The sequence below is a fragment of the Onychostoma macrolepis genome, chromosome 23, assembly GCF_012432095.1.
Source record: "Onychostoma macrolepis isolate SWU-2019 chromosome 23, ASM1243209v1, whole genome shotgun sequence".
Lineage (NCBI taxonomy): Eukaryota > Metazoa > Chordata > Actinopteri > Cypriniformes > Cyprinidae > Onychostoma > Onychostoma macrolepis.
In genome coordinates, this window is record NC_081177.1 from 23,553,348 (window position 1) to 23,575,018 (window position 21,671).

The 21,671-nt window shown below is 36.4% G+C and overlaps 1 protein-coding gene across 3 annotated transcripts in view; it reads right to left on the reverse strand.

Moving 5' to 3' along the window:
* The window catches only part of samd10b (sterile alpha motif domain containing 10b), a 98,066-nt gene that overhangs the window by 30,340 nt on the left and 46,055 nt on the right, over nt 1-21,671 (reverse strand). For all 3 annotated transcript variants that reach the window (XM_058762317.1, XM_058762318.1, XM_058762316.1), the window contains 2 exons: nt 20,688-20,866; nt 790-958 (listed from right to left, as the gene is read on the reverse strand). In XM_058762317.1, coding sequence (XP_058618300.1) covers nt 790-958; nt 20,688-20,866 — 348 coding nt within the window. The remainder of the gene's footprint in view (nt 1-789; nt 959-20,687; nt 20,867-21,671) is intronic.

Sequence of the window (21,671 nt, forward strand, 5' to 3'; positions counted from 1 at the left end):
GTGCATCTTTTTCCTCTACGCTTTTTCCTTCTGCTCAACTTTCTGTTAACATGCTTGGATACAGCACTCTGTGAACAGCCAGCTTCTTTGGCAATGAATGTTTGTGGCTTACCCTCCTTGTGAAGGGTGTCAATGATTGTCTTCTGGACAACTGTCAGATCAGCAGTCTTCCCCATGATTGTGTAGCCTAGTGAACCAAACTGAGAGACCATTTTGAAGGCTCGGGAAACCTTTGCAGGTGTTTTGAGTTGATTAGCTGATTGGCATGTCACCATATTCTAATTTGTTGAGATGTTTTTTTATAGTTTTAGTCAACTTGAACAACTCTTTAGTTAACTATATAAACTGAAATAATAAAGTAAAATATATTAAACTTATTTCAGCTAGTTTCCAAAGTATCATTTTGCATTTTCTTTTGGTTTTATTTAAAGTACTAAAATAACTAAAAAGTGGAATAAAATTTAAAAATAAAAAGGAATTCAAAATATTACTAAGAACTATCATACAGTAGTATATCAATGATACTAAAATAACACTGATATCGATTTGCCAATAGATCTTCAGGCAGATTTGTGAACGGGCTCGGCCATTTGAATGAAAAAAAAAAAAAGACTCAAAAGAATGCTTCCTTCACAAATTTGGCATGACTTTGACTGTTTTACTCATCAAATGAACAATATCAAGTCTACACCAGCTTTAATAACGTTTCCAAGCCTAGAAAACACAACTCTGAAAGTCTCTGGCACTGTATTTCCAGTGTGCTGTGTGATAGAGAGAGCTGTGCTGTACCTGTGATGGCGTGGTGAGAGAAAGCCTCCACATAGGTCAGGTAGTTGTGTGGACAGTGTTTCTTCAGCCACTTACACACGTCCTGCTGGGTCCAAAGCACCACTGGTTTGCATAAGCTGGACAGCGTTGGGCTGGTGTGGTACACAGTGAAGGCCTCTCCTGGCTGGATCTGTGGAGCGAAAACATCTTTATTGTCACCATCTCGACAGAAACTAGTTTAAAACTGAAGCAAAAACTATACGTTGGCCATATGTTCAGCAGACAACATTCCCACCAGGTTTAAAAATGTAAATCTATCATACTAAAACGACAGATGGATTAGTAGGCAGGACGAATATGGAAAAACGGTGTGCTTTCATACCTTCAGGGTGCTCTTACAGAGTACTTTTGTCAGTGAAAGCGCTAATTAAAATAACTAGCGCTGCATGCTTCTGTGTAAACAATGCTCTTCTAATTACACGCACACTTTGTTCTGACTGCCGCAATGAGCAGAAAGATTCATCAAAACACACTTTTATGGCTCTCTGCTGCAGAGAAGTGTAATAAAACCCTTTACTGGGGTATATTACGCTTGTGTGAGAGCATGATGAAATGCAACGCTAGCTTGTGTAAACTATAAGAGTAAACACTCACAGGCCTGATTTATTTAATCCTGACTGCCAGAGACCTTACATTGTGAGACAAATCTTGGCATACATGTGCAAACAAAACATCTTTATTATGTCTTATTTCTAAAAGTCAAAGTGAATATGCAAATTATGGAAAATCATGGATGTTTGACAAATATGAGCGTAACACTATTTACCACCAAAAAAGACCACCAGAAGACATTATTTAGACCACATCATGCGACATTATTTAATATTTGAGAAAATGAATAAATTTATAATGCAGGAAGCAAAGGATGGTAGGCAGAGACATGGATCTAAGTACATGAGTTTAATAAAAAGAGCAAATAAAACAGAACAAGGAACAGGAAACACAAGAAACTATAGTATACACATCTAACAATTAAAGGGGTCATTGGATGCCCATTTTCCACAAGTTGATATGATTCTTTTGGGTCTTAAAAGTCTGTAACATAGTTTGGTTAAAATTTCTTAATGGTAGTGTAAAACAACACTGTTTTTACCCTGTCAAAAACAGCTCTTTTCAGAGCAGGCTGTTTTCTTGTATTCCGCTTAAAATGCAAATGAGCTCTGCTGACTCCACCCCTCTTTTCCCAGCCGCTCGGTAAACTTTAGCCGCATTCATCCTGAAACTTGCTAACTAGCACGTTATTAGGAAAGGTGATTTGCAAAGATTCGTAACACCTCACACTCACTTCTTCTGGAGGTGAAGCTGGATCACGAATGATTCACGCGAACATAGACGCATTTAGGCAGATCGGCGGCACAATCCCTTCAGAAACAAATGTAATCCACTGCGTCTTCAACGGCTCAGATGACGGGAGGAAATGACGACTGCTATGTTCATTATTACATCCAACAACAGAACACCTTAATCGCTTTTAGGAGACATTCTTGTCTACATCTGCTCCGGCATCAAAACAATGGCGTCACACAGACAGGCATCTGAGATCGGCTTGATTTGATAAAGGGGAAATAATTTAACGAGATTAAAAAAAACACTGGGTGGATTTGTATCATTATAGGGTGGTTGTGTACACACACTGCCAACACACCTTTCAGTTCAAACAGCTTGTAAAAGTGCATGTCGCATCCGATGACCCCTTTAACAATGAAACACTGGGAAACCAGGACTTAAATATACAAATGATAACAAGGAAATGACACTGACATCTCTATTTATTGGCATTTTTCACAACCTGTACCAAGGCTTTTGCTGCTGCGTACAGATAGAAGAAAGGGTAACGGTTTTGTTCGCGTACGACAAGGTTGCGTGCTTTCGCCGATGCTATACTTCCTCGTCATCGACTTCGTCGGTTGCCACTCTATCGACCGCCTACACATCGGCATACCCAAGACAGGTGGCAACCTCCTCCTTGCCGATCTCGATTTTGCCGATGATATCGTCGTTTTCGGCTGACCCAAACTGAGATCTCACTATGAGAAAATCAAGCAGCCAGTGCTTGACTCCGAATCAATGCGCATAAGACCAAAATCATCCGCATCAGTTACGCAAACTCGAGATTCCTGATTACCATCGTTGACAACAGGTGGAGGAAGTGGCGAACTTCACTTATCTTAGCAGCATCGTCTCCTTGGATGGGCTCAAGCATCTGCCATGTTCTGACAACTTCGTCCTGGAACTCGCCTTCACTCTCCCTGCAGATCAAACTGTGGCTCTTGGCCACAATCGTTGTGCCGACCACAACCTATGTGTGCAAAACCTGGAAAATGATAGAAGCCATCACTCGAAAGTTGTATGTTTTCCATCTCCGATGTCTGAGACTTGTCCTCAAGATCACTTACAGGAACCATGTTTCAAATGTGGAAGTATACCCTCTCTGCGACGTCACAGAACTCTGTTTTTGTTTCGCTGGACACATCTTACGCCCTCCTGACCAGCTCCAGCTACTCAAGACGCGATACTCTGGCAGCCTGCACAAGGCAAATGAAAACAAGGACGACCTAAAACCACCTGGCTAAGGACTTTTATGGACGGCCTGCGAGTAGGTCGCCTATTCCAGTGGAATTAAGGTTACAGTAACAAGAAAATGAGGAACACCTGGATACACAATCAACTAATTAAACTACAGAATGACTACAGATTGGAACAGGAAACTCAGGAGATAAGAATTACAGCATAAATGTCTAAACACAAGACAAAATCAGGAAAATGTATTAGGCTACATCAAACCGAATGCACTGAATGAAGGTGTGCTCAAATGTATTGTTGCTCGACGAAATTTTGCTTGTAAAATTTTAATTTTATATTTTAATAGAAATTAATAACATTGATATACTACCATAGTTTTTGCTAATTTTTATATGTTCTGTTTTAATTTTAATTCTGTTTAATTTTGTTGTGAATTTTTGTGTTTTTCATGAGCTTTTTTAATGTGTATACAGATTTGTATCACTTTATGTCAGTTTTCGCTTTAGTTAGTTTGAACTAAAAGAAAATTAGAAATGATATATTGACAACAAGCAGAAATTAAAGGTTTCATTTTACAAACTTTTTTTTTTTCAGTTGACATTTGTTTTAAGTAATGAAAATGGGTTTTTAATGACTTTAGTTTTAATTTTAGTGTTAGTTAATTATAATATCCCTGATAAAACCCAACACAATCAGGATATCCACACAGTAAAGCTGCTTGGTTGGAAAGTGGCGTCTGTGAGAGCTGTGCTTCATATATCTCTACATTATTGCCAATGGACAATGAAGCAAAATAGATCATGCAATACAAGTAGGCCACAACCATCCCTTCAAATACACGTTCCCTGACCCCAAACTTTCCGTTTCTCTATGTCTCTATCTTTGAACAAAAAGAAGAGAATATGTATTTCAAATGAAAGGACTATGGTCAGTCAGAAGGATGGTAGTTCTTGTAGCAGAGGGAGTATTTGTTGTCAGGAGCTGCAGGTCACACATTAATCAACACCTGAAGACAGAAGCTCATTTTCACCCAGGAAAACAGACAGAAAGAGACAAGCACTGAGTTAGGTAGCAGACAGACAGAACGAGAGTGAGAAAGATACAGATTCAGGCATAGAACATTTTATTTTCATAAAGAGTAAGTGAAAGCCGTCACAGAACAGGATTGAAGTAGATGGCTCAACATACAGGACTGAAAACATGATTCTGTGTGAAAAAGAGAGAATGTCAAACACAGAGACGAAACAAATGAAAGCACAGCACAGGCTGGAAGCATTCAACTGACAGAATATAATATAAAAGAGAAAAAGAGAATTCACTTAGTGCAAGCCTAAGTCCCTATTCTCTGAGATCAACAAACTTGAGATCAACAAACCACCAACACCTCTTCTTAATGGTTCTTCTGACCTTTGTGATGATTACACTCAAAATTGGCAATATCTATCAATCGTTTTCTTCCGTAGTTCTTCCAAAAACTACTACTTCCCAGATACTTTACCCACTCTCAAATTTTTCACTGACTAATATGTCTGTGATTGAACAGCTGATTATGAACTCTAACTCCTCTACTTGTCAACTAGATCCTATTCCAACATCCTATTCATTATACCTATCACCCACATGATAAATTGTTCTCTATCGACTGGTTATGTACCGCTGGAATTGAAAATAGCTATGATCACCCCTGTACTTAAAAGACCTGGGGCCTCATTTATAAAATGTTGCACAGAAACCGTCCTAAATTTGATCTTACGATCGTTTCTCAGAAATGCGTACGTGCGATTCATAGAATGAACGTGGTTGTGTAATCTATGTGTAATCTATGAATTGCAAATTATCTTGAATTTCCGCGCAATTGAATGGTTTCAGCTCTCTGCCTTGTAAACGACTCCTATTAACATATAAAATATCACCAATCATCATAATTTAGAACAGCGACCTGCAAGAACAGCTTACATTTGAAAAAAATCTGCATTACTCCGACAATAAAAAGTGCGTACGTCTGCTCGGACCCTGACGTGACGCTAAGCACTTTTCCACATCAAAGTCCGTTTTTATAAATATGAGCGTTGGCGTGGATTTAAGCGTACGCACACTCATTTTAGTCCGGATTTCGCCTACTCCATAGTACAGAAACTGCCCTTCTAAGAGTAGTGAATGACCTCCTCCTCGACCTATGACTCAGGTGCCCTTAGCCTTCTGGTTCTTTTAGACCCGAGGGCAGCTTTTGATACTGTTTGCCATTCTGTACTGTTATCTCGTTTGTCAGAGATCGGTATTACTGACACTGTCTTACAGTGGCTAGGTTCATATCTCTCAGACAGGCAACAGTTAATTAGCATTGATAAATCCAAATCTCATTCTGTCATTTTTCCTCATGGAGTACCTCAAGGATCTGTCCTTGGTCCACTCCTATTCTTAATCTATATGCATCCTCTGGATCAGATCATCTGGCGACATGGTCTAAATTTCCACAGTTATACCGATGATACGCAAATCTATTTTACTGTGCAGCCCAATTCTGTTTTCCCTCCTTCTTCATTTACATCTTGCTTACAAGATCTCAAAGAATGGATGGCCTAAAACTTCTTAAAGTTACATACTGAAAAAACAGAATTTCTGTTACATTGGCTCCCTGTCACCTATCGTATTCAGTTTAAGATTCTTGTTTTAGTTTTCAAGGCTCGTCATGGTTTAGCACCTTCCTACCTTTCTGAATTAATTCTCCCCTATGTTCCTGCCTGTACTTTGAGATCTAGCTCTGATAATTTGCTTGCAGTACCCAAATTCAGGCTACATAGTGTGGGTGGTAGGGCTTTCTGTGTTTCCGCTGCCAAGTAATGGAATAAACTACCACAAGTCTCCGTGTTATCTCCTCACTCCAGACCTTTAAAACCGCCCTCAAAACTCACTTATTTACAATATGTTTTCTTAATTGATTGCTTGCCTTAATTTTCTGCTTCATGTTTGTTTTGTAACTTATCTGTATATTGCATATTATTGCATCTATGTTTGCTGCTTGGTTGTTCATGTAGTATACTATTTATGTACACGTTTTTGTAATTATTTTTATTTATTTATTTATTTTCTGCTCGTTTCTATTTACCTTATGTAAAGTGTCCTTGGGTATTTGAAAGGCACTATATAAATAAAACATATTATTATTATTATTATTATTATTATTACTTAATCCTCTGCATATTATTTCTCTGTGTGTAATGGGAGTCATATTTCAGCTGGATCTCTTAAAGGGATAGTTCTCTCAAAAAATTTATTAATTAGTTTAAAATAAAATAATGTTATCATTAAGACCCTCATGTTGTTCCAAACCAAAGATTTTTTTTTTTTTTGTCCAAACAGTGGAAGTCAATGGGGTCCAATGTTGTTTCGTTTCTTCAAAATGCTTCAAGAAAGCCATTCAGGTTTAAAATGAAATGGGGGTGGGAAAATTGTGACATAATTTACTGTACATTTTCCAGTGAACATTAAAAAAATATATATTTTAAAATGATAAATTATATATATTTTAAAATATATATAACACATTTATATAAATTTAAACAATAGTAACAAATTTAAACAAGTTACAGGTTTGCAATTGTATTTAAAGTATTTATTAAACGGTCAGTCAGTAGCTACAATAACCTGGGAAACACAACCCGATGAATGCATTCATCAAAATTTATATAAAACTGAAATGACATCATTTACTCATCTACTAATTTTCCCCTAAGAAGTACACAAATTATGTTACTTCTTGTGTGGCATTATTTTAAAGAATTACTTTTTTGTATGTGTTGCTTGCAAAATGTGGGACACAAATAGAGATAATGCTCTTCATGATATAGCTTAAATTGCACTGTATGTTAGACAATATTTATCTAACATATAGTTCTCAGATATGGATTGTATTCTAAAGAAAGCATAATGGCACACCACAGTGTACCCTATTTATGGAAAGTGGGAGATGAGAATGAGGATGAGACAGAAAGCAAAGAGGATCTGGTGAGTGCTCCTAGTCGCCCTCATCGTCACCATCGGCGCCTCCTCCTCCCTCTCCTCCATCCTCTGCTCCCTCTTTCCCAGCTATCCATCACCCTCTATCTCTCCCAAGCCAGCCTCTGGGCATTACACAGCCACCCTTGAACCCATGAGACCTGATTCTGTCCAGCCTGAAACATGCAGTCATTAATAATACACAGGGGATTGAACCTGTAAGGAGAGGGGCGGCCCAATCTGGGCGGCCATTTTGTGAGATGAGTCTGAATACATCAAGCTGATGCATGATTATAGGAACAGTCATGTCCTCCTCAGCTAATTATATACACTACCATTCAATAGCTTGGAGTCAGTGTGATTTTTTTTAAAAAGAAATTAATGCTTTTCTTTAGCATGGATGCATTAAAAGTGACAGTAAAGATGTTTCTGATGTTACAAAATATTTCAATTTCAAATAAATGCTGTTCTTTCAAAACACAACTGTTTTAACACAAATTAATAATAATAGTTAGTAATAATAATAATAATAATAGGAAATGTTTCTTGAGCAGCAAATCGGCATATTAGATTGATTTCTGAAGGATCATGTGACACTAAAGATGTAATGAAAACACAGTAATAGGAATAGTAATAGAAAACATATTTTTAATTGTAATAATATTTCACAATATTTTTACTGTATTTTACAAATAAATGCAGCATTAGTGAGCATAATTTAAAAAAATTAATCTAACCAACCCCAGACTTTGAATGGTACTCTGTATATGCTTAATGAAAAATGATGTGCATAAATAAAACAATTACTATTTATGGGCTTAAATAGTAAAACATAGTCACCAAAATGCCATCATGTAGTACCTGAAATATAGTAACCATCTTTTTTAAAGGATATTTTTACAATGTATGGGCTAATTGTATGGTTATTTGTTGTAATTTTTGCAGCCTGACAGGTTTAGAATGACATTCAGACTATTTCTTTAAAATGAATGATGGTATCAAGTTCAAGTGAGTGAATTTATGTGGTATAATCTGTGCATGAGCACTACTCAATGTATTGAGTTCTGCTGGCATATTATTTCATGCCTTTTTACTTCATATTTCCTCTAGGGCTCATGTTCTGAATCTCTGCTATAAATTCTTAATAAGTGTGATTAATATGTATAGATTATTCAAGTAACATGATCTGAGTCTCTTTTCAGTTTTCCCTCAAAACGTCCCAGTTGACCACGAGAATCTTCTTTCCAACCTCCAAAATCTTCCCTCCTCAATTTTTTTTGAACTATCCCTGAAACTGTCCTTCAATCATTCTAAATCTCTCTCTCTTCCTTTATTGTCAATTTCTTTCTGTCTTGTCTGTTTGTGTCTCAGTGTCCTTTTATTCTCAGGTTGGCATCTTCTCTCCTCCTGTCCTGGCGGTGTGTCTCTGATTTCACCCGCTGGAGCTGAATGAGGGATTACGCTTTAAGGCACAGGCGGGTGACATGCATCTCTTTAATATTCTGCCTGCTCCCTCTGTCTTAGAGATCGTTTTGCTCTTACAACCTTAGATACAATCAGAGATCAAAATGAATTAGTGGACTCAATCTGAAGCACACAGTGAGTCTGTTACCATGTAAATAGGTGATGTCACACTGACCTTGTTGTGCTGCTTGTTTCTCACTCTCTTGACTTAAACACGAGATTCGGCTTGTGTTTCCTATAGTAAATCCAATGATTTCTGCCTAGTGCTTTCCTGCCTGTGTCGAGTTCATTTTAATTTAGTTCCTTGTAAGTTTATAGTTCAATTTAGGTCAGTTCAATTTAGTTTACTGAAGTTCAGTTAACTTCTTTTCAAATTAGTTCAGCATAATTTAACTTAATTCAATTCAGTTCAGTTCATTTCTATTCATTTCGGTACAGGTCAGGGCTGCGTTTCCGAAACCTTCTTAACGCTACGTCGTTCGTAAGTTATACCTTAAGTTGTACCTTGACGTTAATACGTGTTTCCCGAAACGTTCTTAGTTAAGTATACCTTCTGTAAGTCACTCGTTCGTAAGGTTAGTCTGAACCACTCTTAGCTATACCTTATCGCTGTTCACAGTTCACTCCGCTAGTGGCCACCACTGTGCAAAGAGCTTCTTCACATTTCAGTCGATACGATTGTAATTCTGTGGCAAGAATAATTGCAGAACCAAATACATATTACAATTCTAAAGTTGTAATACACCTTTAGTTCAACTAGTGTTATGCAAAAAATAAAAATGTCAATATACTGATGGTTGTTAGCTTTCCATTGTAATATACAAAAGCACATCGGCTGGCAAACCATTAGGAAGCACATAATTAGGAGTCTATTTAAAGGGAATGAATGTGATGGGGGGTTTGGTCAAACTATGGCAGCGTGACAGCGAATAGTTATCCTAAATCAAAGACAGCTGTGGCGGTGTGTTCACTCAGTCACAAACATCCTGCTCTGTCACACCACCGATTATATACGTATGCCTTTTGCCAGGCACGAAGTGATAGAGGCACATCAAGGCGTCTATGCCATTACGGGTGTCCCGTGAGTAATTGGCCTTGTGGACGACACTTATACCCATCGCCAACCCATCAACGCTCGACCAGGCCTTCATAATACATATGAACATGATAATATAAATGACCCTTTCAACAGCAAGCAAAGCCAAACAGCCAGTTAATGTAGCTGGTTAAGGCAGAATACTTTTGGCCGTGAGGTTGCGGGCTCGTACACTTGCAAAATTATACATATACACACATACATACTGTACACACACACATACACACACACACACACACACACACACACACATATATATATATATATATATATATATATATATTTATTTAAATGACCCGTCGTCAATTATTCCTTATGTGTGTGTGTATATATATATATATATATATATATATATATATGTATGATATCCAAGGTTGCATTTAGTTTGCAATTTGAATTATTTTATAAATGCAGTGAGCCGCGATAAACACAATTTCTACTATTTCTAAAGTGCTTCTTTATATTGAACATCGCTTTCTCAATACTTTACGCAGTGAAGGAGCTAGGAGCTCCTGTATATAGTGAACAATCGATTCTCGAGCCATCGATATCAACCTATTCAGCAAAACCGCCATGGACAGCACCTGCTAACATCGCACGTAAGAAGGTTTACCTTAAGCAACATCCTAAGGTATAGTTCGGGGAACACACCTAGGAAAGGTATACCCCTAGTTAAGGTGTACCTTCAGAGTCTTTGTAGCGCGCTAAGAGACACCGTTATCGGGAAACGCAGCCCAGTTCAGTTCATTTTAGTTCAATTCAGCATAATGTAGTTTACTTTAGTTCAGTGCAGTTTAATTAATTTCTATTCAGAGTTTAGAATAATTTAGTTCAGCTCAATTCAGTTTATTTCTATTCAGGTCTGGTCAGTTCAGTATGTTTGACTTAATGGAATTAATCAGTTTAGTTCAAATCAATTGAGTTGAATAGACTTTTTTAACTTTATAGCTCATTTCAACCATAAAAACAATTTAGTTCAATATAATTTCATTCACTGTAGTCCAAATATTTCTGCTCATTTCTGTTCAGGTAATAATTTAGCTTCAATTCAATTAAGTTCAATTAAATTCTTTTCAGGTCAAGTCAGTTCATTAGTTCAGTACAATTTATGTTCAACAGTTCACCTCAGTTTGATTCATTTCTATTCAGGTCGGTACAGGTCAGGTCATAAATAAATTTAGTTCAATATAATTTAGTTGACTGTAGTAGTTCCATGCATTTAAATTAATTTATATTCAGCTGAGTTCAGAATAACTTAAGACAGGTCAATTCATACCGAGGTCTGTTCAGTTCAATTCAATTTATTTCAGTATAATTTAGTTTAGTTCAGTTAGTTCTGTTCAGTTTAGTTAATTTTATTTTAGTTCAGCATAATTCAGTTTACTGTAGTTTAGTTCAGTTTAAATAATTTCTCTTTGGGGTAAGGTAAGTTCAATACAATTTTGTATAATTTTGTTTAGTTCAATTAATTGAACCAACTTCGAATCACTTCTTTCTAAATCCGGTCAAGTCAGTTTTGTTCAATTCAGTTTGTTTGACTGAATTAAATGTATCAGGGCCGGGTTAACAATTGATCTTAGCACTTAAGAATGTTTTCTACGAGTCATTTTATGAACACTCGTTATTGTTTCACGTGCGTTTCCCAAAAATGCACTTAACACGTAAGCACGTAGCCATGCTTTAAGTGCTACTTAGGAGTCGCTATCCTTTGGTCAAGTACTGAAATGTCAAATTATAGAATGGCTCGTAATTGTAGTACACGCTCGTTAATTGAAATGTTAATCTAATGCTGCGTTCCAGAGAGCTTGGATATAATAATATAATATAATATAACATAATATAATAATCTTAATATGTAAAAAAGTACAATATTAATATACTATATATAATAATAATAATAATAATATATTATTGAATATAATATCTGTAGAGACATTATTTGGTTTTCGTGCATGTCAGCAAGACATTGACAGATTTTTATTTTTCCCAGTCTTTGAAGCATTTCCTACATTACTTCTTTTATTCTTTTTTGTTGTTGTTGTTGTTCAGTCATTTAATTTAGATGTGTTGTTTTTTTTTTGTTGTTTTTTTTTTTTGGTTATCTGCCCTTTTTAATTATTTAGCCTAATTTCATTATATATATATATATATATATATATATATATATATATATAAAACGATTATAAAGTGTGCAATAAAGTACAATCAAAAGCTTTAATTATAATCACATTGCACTTGAATAAAGTTAAAAGTGTAATCTGCCGATTGTCTTGCAGTTGACCTCCTAATTCTGTCTTCTTACGATGCACGTAGGGCTTTACGATTACTCCAGAGTCCTCGTAGATCTACGATGATTTTCAAGTGCTACTTTAGTTACGATGCTTTTGGGAAACGGACCGTAATATTAATATCAGTCGTACGATCGTTTTTACGAACTTCTTAGGCTTACGATGCTTTTGGGAAACGCAGCGCAGTTCAGTTCAGTTCAGTTCAGTTCAAATCAATTCAGTTTAATGGTTGATACAGTAGATTTAGATTTTTTTTTACCTTTTAATATTCTTTCAAACCATAAAAACAATAGCTTACATTAAATTCTTCAAATTAATAATTTAATTAAAATACATTTTGACTTTGGAAAATAATGGTTATTAATCAGCTGTTAATTAGTCTACCAACAATAAATTAAAAATATAAATAAATAAAACACACTGGGACACACTCAACCCATGTATACTGTAGAATATACAGTATAAATATTTAGAATGATATGAAGAAATACATGAAAGAGAACAGATAAGAATAGAGGAATTCAATACATTGTACACATCAGAACATTTTAGCATGTTTTTTAGAGTCATTTAATATTACATTTAATGGCAGTTGTGGCCTAATGGATAGAGAGTTGGACTTGAAACCCGAAAGTTGTGGGTTCAAGTCTCAGGTCCGGCAGGAATTGTAGGTGGGGGGAGTGAATAACCAGTGCTCTCTCCACCTTCAATACCATGACTGAGGTGCCCTTGAGCAAGGCACCGAACCCCCAACTGCTCCCAGGCGCCGCAGCGCTGCTCCGGGTGTGTGTGTGCACTTGGATGGGTTAAATGCAGAGCACAAATTCCGAGTATGGGTTGCCACACATCACATCAGTTCACTTTCACTTTCCTTTTTGCCTCAAGCCTTAGATAATTTCTGACACTCCTGTAAGTTTTCAGCAAGTAAACTAGCACTCTAGGCCTTAATCTTTTTTTTATTTTTTACATCCTTTCAATCAATCAGTGTTGCTCTTGCGTTCATCCTTCTGTCTGGTCATGTCATACTTCAACAGAAGCATAATCTTTCATACAGCGAATAGGTACAACACTACCCCCCCCCCCCCCCCTCCCCCAAACCCCCCCTTGTCTCTCCATCTCTCTTTTCTTCTGCAGACTGCCTCCAGTCCCACAATCCTTTGCGCCAGGACAGCTTACATGCATAAGAACTCAATGATCCCTCTCAGCCTGGTGACAACTGACTGATATGAGACTTCAGACGCGGGTCTGCATTCATTATGAGGTTCCCACAACATCTGTTCAGATTCATAGGGCAAAAAAGCAACTCACAACTCAGAATCATCTTTTTCATTTTCACTGGAATCCAACCATTTATCCGAGATTAACTGAGAACCGTATGCTGATGTGAAAAAGATTGAGCCATTCAGCCTAATTAAGATAGGCTGGCTAAGTTTGCTGACTTTTGGTAATCTGCGTGCTTTTCGAAATTGTTTTGTGCCGCTGATGGGGTCAGTAACCTTCGCAGTAATGAGGAAACTAAACAAATCTGGAGGCCAATCTCCTCTGGCTGTCAACCTCAGGTAGCCTCATCACAGCTCTGCTTTAATGGACTAAACCCACTGCATGCTAAACAACATTTCCCGTGCCAGGAATCAGACGGTTTACTTGTTTTCCTTTTTCCATTAACCCCGTATTTAGTCGGTCTTCCTTATTCTCTTGTCCCTTTCATCAGTAATATTATGTGAATATAAGACTTTACACTAACAGAAAATTAACTGTGCTGCAAAAACACATATTCACAAAGCAAAAGCAGCCAGAAGTCATTCATTTTCAATCAAAGATGGCAATTTCTGGCAACCATTGCTGAGGTGCTGTGGATTACCAGCAATGCGGCAAAGTTTTATTTTGTTTTACTTTATTAGTAAAAGCATTCTTGTGACATGTTGATTTATGCAAAGATAACCATTTATCTTACGCTATGATGCATTATGTGCTGCTACAATTTATATTAAAGCGCTGTGGAATCCAGAATTTATTTTAAGCTGGAAGTGCTTACTAAAAATATCTTATTTTACCATTAATATATTCCATTTGCAATCACATTTTCAGAAGCTGTGGCCAGTGGTGCAGACAGATGTCAGGGCAGCAGCGGGAACACCTACTGAAACAAATATACAGCCACCTGGAGATGTGTGAACACCCCATAAAGATTTAACTGCCCTCACTGAAGCCATCATTAATGTGCGTACATTGTTTGAGTAGTTTTAGCACCACATCACTGCTGCTGAAACTACATTTGCATTACATTTACATTTGTTCATTTAGCAGACGCTTTTATCCAAAGCAACTTAAAAATTGAGGGATACAACAAGCGATTCATCATAAAGAGGCAAATAAACACACAAAGTGCTCGTAATTCAAAGTTTCAGACATTGTTCAGATTAGCAATCTGTGCAAGTTAATGAAACTTGTCGTTTACTCTTGTTGTCCAATTGTATGAAGTTCTGTGAACTTTGGACATTGTATTCTGCAGACAGATCAATTTGTGCAATTGGCAACGCCAGACAAATTAACTTATATATTTAAAAACATATTTTTGGAACACTTTGACAAATCAAAATTTTTGTCATGGGGTTATGGGGATGATATGTGCCAAGTATTGTGCAAATCAGATAAACAGCCTAGATCAAGTTCGAACAAACTAATCAGAATGGGGGATAGAGTTGATAGATAATCATAAACGTGAGAAATTCTTGGAAGGGCTTAAAGCGAGGATTAAAGTTGCTTTTTATAGTCCTACCTTGTGGCTGATTTTCACACAATTCAGTACAGATATTTTCACTTTCACACAATGTGTGGCTATTTCCATTTTTGTAATGGTAGGCCATTAAGATTTGAAGTTATTAGCCACTGAAGTTTGATTGGCTGCTGGCGGCCATGTTTTTGAAATAACTGTGTCATGTTAGAGGATACCTTAAGACAGCGTTTCCCAATCCCAGTCCTCGCGCCCACCCCCCCGCTCTGAATATTTTGTATGTATCTCTTATCACGTATGAGGTTTGTTCTATTCGACAGTAAGTGCCCTGCAAAGTGGACATCACCGTATATTCTGCCATGATTCCAGTTCGAAATGAGTGTATATGTTCCATACAAAGACATGTTCTGACAAGATAACTTCTGAAAAATATTTTACACCTTAATGAAATGCAAAATGAAAAAACAAGAACATCTTGTAGGTAATTAAATAAATCGCTAGTGAAACCATTCTCATACATAGTTCATTAGTCATGGTCATGGTCGTCCTAATTATTTCTATCCTTGACAATCTTGCCAACAGCAATCTGACACTTTTGCTCACCTTGAAATAGCAAAAGTTTATCCCTAATCATTCCCAGCCCAGTCTCCAGCCAAATGCAGTAAATTAATGTTATCTTTAACACAAATCCCATCGGCAAAACTCATTTTCATGCCAGGACTGGCCCCATGAGATAAGCCTTGTTAGAATAAGCCACAACATAACATTTCGCAAAGGACATTATTTTGTCACACTAACTGGACTCTACCCACAACCTCTGCCAAGTGCAATCATGTGTAATGCAAGTTTAATCTCAGAATATGATCTGGTAATGATGGATTCATGACCACCAAGTCATTTCTATAGCTGTATTGTGATTTCATTGGAGACTGGGCTTGTGGGACGGCCAATTAGACAACAGGACCGGCTGCTGGGAGGCTCGCTTGACTTTTGCTATACGATTACACAACATTCTTCATAATACCAGATTGCGTCTCACATGGCCGTAGGTGATATGATATAATGCTACATGCATATGAATGGTAATGTTCAGGATGTTTATGGAATATATTAATTGAGGAACATCACAGAGGAAATATTTTGACAAAAAGCTCTGAGTACTAATTGTCTTCAAATGCAACCGTAATGGGAAATAGGGGAAACATTTTATGACTCAAATTACCTATTATGTTTGGATCTGATATAATTTACAGTGTATGTCTGTGACTAAAAAAATGAAGTGTGAATATTTTTTAGTGTTAATTTATTTTAGCATAACCCACCAGTGCTTTAGCATTATTCAGGTACTTTAAGTACTGATACTACAATGTTATTAGACGCTGCCATCTATCGATGTGGATTAGCATGAATGTTTCTGAGTTTGATACTAGAGAGTTTTAAAGTGGTCTATACAATAATTCACTTACCTATACAACAAAAATTGCAATGTTTGCACTCATTTTTTGTCTTTCTGGCTTCAGATTTTCTGATTCTTCAGTCATACAGGTTCTGATTCTCTCATTGTCTCCGCTGGTAAAGCACTATAATATTGGTGTTTCATTTTCTAATTTTCTCTCTTCACATCACCAAGAAACAAAACCACGCTACTACCGTATCAACAGAGGCATCACATCATTTTAACATTGCAAAATACATTGGAGGGGTGACTAAATTAAAACACAGAAAAATATTATGTTGACCGACTTTACATCATTCTACATTATTCAGATGACTCTCCACAAAAACAGTTTATTTCTTAGTGTAAAACTTTACAAAATTATCACTGAACTATTGAAAGCACCTACAATATCAATATAATTGTAGTATTACAGTTCATTATCACAAAATTATGTTCATGTATCATGTTTTCCCACTTATCACACATGCACCTGACAAAAGAAATCAATAAATATGTGGGCATATAATATTGATTTTAGCTGAAATTATTAATTATTAATCTTAAAAATGTCTATTACAATGTTCCACACACTATCAGCCAAAAAATAAAGAGACAAAACACCGCAATGGTATTACAGTAATTTTAAAACTGATGTTTTCTGAGGTCATTTTCACTGCAGTTGATAAATGAGACTCAATATGGATTATAAAACAAGAACCTGTGATGTGATATGAAAAATAATCAAATGTGAGCAGTGCTGGCAAAATGAACACGGTCTAAATTTGAGCTATAGGCAAAAGAAGTGAAAAATGTCAGTTTTGCTCGAATTTGAGGTTTTCACAAAAATGAGTTCATTAAGCCCTCTTATAGATCCCAATGCTCCAAACAGTAATAATTAGACATCTAAAATGACCTTTATTTGTAGCCTATGTTTTCTGAGAGGAGTACCTTTTTCTCTGCTCACTTCTGGTCCCCACAAGATGTAGCCTAGGTCTATTGTTACAAAGCGCAGCATGCAGCTATGTGAATATTCATATCGAATTCTCGATAACATGAGTCCAAACCAGTGAAATATCATTTTCAAACCCATGCTGATGAAAACAAAACGATCGTGCTGACTGACATTTGCAAAGTGTGTGCACAAGACGCGTGATCTATAAAGTACATATAAAGTGTCTTACATGAACGTTTAGTTAATGGTTGGGGGAAAATCTGATGTGTAACATTATATTATGCATTATTATCCATGCAGTAGGTCTTAATATACTGTAGATCTGTCTCGATAAACACATTAAAAGAAAAGACGGAATCACTGGCTGCTCTTGATTAAACTACTGTTTATTTGCATATTTGTTCTTATTTTTAATAACAAAGCTAAAATAAAATAAAAAGCTATATTGTGATTATAGTAATATTCTTAAGAAAATAACTGCAGAGGTGATTTTGCTTTGGAATCTTTAATTCGATTTTTTCTCAAAATCAACTCATTTTTGAAAATTTGCTCATTCTGACTCATTTTGCCAGCACGGGTCACAAATAGTACAGGTTTCAGTTACCTGAATGAGGGGTCTGACATGAGCCATTGCCATGAATGACCGTGAACAGCAGAAAATATCAGATGCTGAATGTTGCGATTGGTCAATCAGGGTTAAGCAGTGAGCTGTAATGTTAAAATACTGTCTCTTATTCTAATGTAAAACGCAAAGAGAACGATAAACAAACCTTTAATAAGGTGTTTTCCCTCAGAAGTGTAAACAATGGCTCTGTGGAGCCAAAGACTGTAGAATACCCAAGACGTGTCACTCATATAGTTTTGAATGGAGAAAAATGCAAAACTCAATATGGCCGCTCTATCGAACGAAGCCCCGCCTTCTGAGCAAAAGAGCCAATCCCTAATTGGTAAAGTCATTGCATCACTGCAGCTGCCGTTAGAAGTCCCGGTTGCTATAGAAACAGTCATCGTTATGAGATGGTACTGTGCATGCGCACTGTCTGGTCTAGCCAGAAAAATAAGCTTTTATAATGCTATTTGAGCAAAATTAACAACTTTTATGAGATAGTTGTTGTCAGATTTCATTGGTGATTTCAAATATTAAATTTAATCTTAAGCTTGGTGAACAGTTTTGGAGATTTTGATGTTTCCCCATTCAAAGAGATAGGAGCTGCCCTTGCATGCCCAAGAGGTGTTTCAAAGATGGCCGCTGAGTGACATGACTTAAAGTGACTTTGATGGAGCTAGCAAAACATTGTTGTTTGTTTAAACATTTCGCCCCAGCAACAATGGCTCAACCAGTGGTGTAAGTTTGGGGGCGGGGCTACTTGATTTTCTGACTAATGGTGGAAAGAACTGTTCAGGAAAACTATTCAAGCAACCACAATTTGTAATTCAAGCATTAAGAACCCAGTTTAAAGTTTGCTCTTTATTCAACTTGCCATAACCTTGAATTTCAACAGTTGGCTATGAGCGTGTGTGTTTGAACACACGCCAGTGACCTTCTCCCATTCACACACACACATACACACACATCCATCCAGCAGCCCTCATGCAACACTGAGCTCATCTGAGCCAATCCTGAAACCAGGAGAAAGGCATGAAATCTGTTCTATTTAAAGTGATGCTCACAACACCAGAGCAGCACCATTTACATATGCATCTCCTCACAGTTCACTGTCAAGCAGAACAAAGATGTTTAACATATAAAAATAAATAAATCACACGCTACTGTCAGCCATTCCGCTAAGCCTTTGTTTTAAGGTGACGCATTACAAAAGGATATTTATTCAATTCACACCATTCAAATAAATTATTCAGAACAAAACAGAGCGTAAAGAACACGCTAATCAAATCTGGTAGTTAAAATCAGGGTGAAAATATTTTATTATGAAATAATTATGGCCCTCAAGGTTGATGCATACAAAGAGGGAATAATTAATTTCATGTACGCCTCTCATTTGTGTCTTCTAATAGAAAAAAACATGCGTATTATGAGAGACTTCAGCTCGAGCTTAGCCTGATTCTTGGGTAATGGCTCAAATAATGGGACGCTATAATATCCAGACATCAGAGGTGCTTTTTCCTCATCACGACAGGCGGATTATGAGCCTGTTATGACTCTTTGAGTGTGCAGTGATAAAGAAGGACAAAGGTAGCTAGCGTGCGCTAGCACTGACAAATAGCTCAGAGGAGAAGTTTACCAAGTGCTGCTGAACACATGAAATATCAGAGCCAATGCTGTAAACAAGGAAACCTCTACATGACCTTCAGAGCTGGGAAGGAAGGGCATAAATATTTTATGATGGATGAAAAAGAAATCCTGGATAATATTAAACACACATGTGAATATGAAATCAAGGTCTGTTCACACCAGTCCAACTGCAAACATGTTTTTGCACAGCAACTATTAACACTCTCGCAGCTCTCACACAACCATTCACAGGCACATATTAGTCATTTTCTGAATAGTTGTCTTTTTAGTTATATAAATACAGTTATTTTAACATTCTATTGTACAATAACAATCTACGGAAAAAAAAAAAACCTCTGTATTTAGTCCTCTGGTAAATATTACTCATTTTTAAATGGTTGTCAGTTCAGTTACTGAACAATTACACTAAGAATTATTATTATTATTAATATTATTATTATTACACTAATAATAATAATCATAAAGATAATACATTTTCTGAATGGTTGTCATTTTATTTATATAAATGCTGTTATTGTAACTTTTGTAATAATAATTCATTCATACTTTGGCAAACAGAGTCCTCTGGTAAATATGACTAATTTTCTGAATGGTTGTCAGTTCAGTTACTGAATAATAATAATAATAATCATTAAAAAAAAAAATTCTGAATAGTTGTCAATTTAGTAATAATAATATCATTAAAAACATTTATAAGAATAGTAACTGATCTGACAACCACTCAGAAAATTAGCAATATTTATCAGAGGACTCTGTTTGCCAAAGTGTTAATTATTGATTATTATTATAATAGAAAAAAAGCATTTATTTGACAAAAATCTTTCATAACATTTATAATTGCCTTTAATATTCTGTCTTTACACATTTCTTAATAATAATAATAATAATAATTTGTCACAGAGTTTCCTTGAAAAATTAAAAAGCATACAGTAACAGTGTAGAAATACAATTAAAAATGTGTTGCACAGTTCAAACTGATATGAAAGCTTTGTAGTCTTTGTGTATACATTGTTGAAATTGATCCCACCTGAAGCACCAGAGGAAACCATTAAGATGGTAGAGGGGCCTGATTTGTGCTTTCTCTTCTACGGGTAACATGACTGTGATCGTGTACCTGTATTCCTTCTGTGCCGGGCTGCTGCAGCAGTTTGACGGTCCTCCTCGTCACCCTCTGGCCGCGTCCTTCATGCCAGGTCAGGTTGCCCCCGGCCTTGCGTGGCAGCTGATAGTTGAGCTCCTCTGCTGAGACCGTGTGCTCCAGCGCAGCCCGACAGAAGCTGAAGCTGGACGCAGCTGTGGAGGACAGATGAAGACAGACGATGAAGACTATTATAGTGTCCACATCACGACATATTACACAGGATCACTGTCAAAGCTCCATGAATTCTGAACCCTGTCATTAAAATGTCAGTCACAGGTCATTGTGCCATAAACATCTACCCATTACAAAAAAAAGCAAGTCGATATTTGTTATTATTTATTTTATACCTGTTTTGATTATTTGACTGAATTGTGCATGGTAGATTTCTATGACATGACAGAAGAAATTAGAACAGATATATATTACTATTGCACTAAATAATGCAACGTTGAAGTTATTTATTCAGCAAGGATGCAATGATTTGATCAAAAGTGACAGTAAAGACTTTTTTTAATGTTACAAACACTTTTTAACTTTTTTTATTCAATAAAAATGTATCACGGTTTTCTCAAAAATATGAAGCAGCACAACTGTTTTCAACATTGATAATCAGCATATTAGAAGGATTTCTGAAGGATCATGTGACACTGTAGACTGATGCTAAAAATTCAGCTTTAAACTTGATCATTACGGAAATTCACAATCACAATAAAGACAACTAATACGTATGGGGACAAACACACACTGGCACATTTTACTAGTAAATTAGTCAAATATTGTATATATATATATATATATATATATACCACATGTAAGATTCAGGGGTGATCCAAGAACCCGACAAGTCGACTCAGGAATCTTGTGCTTGTAGTCTAAAAAAGAGAAGAATAGACACCAGTTCTTCCTCTAAGTGGCCAGTGAGGGCAGTCTTTAACCCCAGCAGATACAGGAGACAGG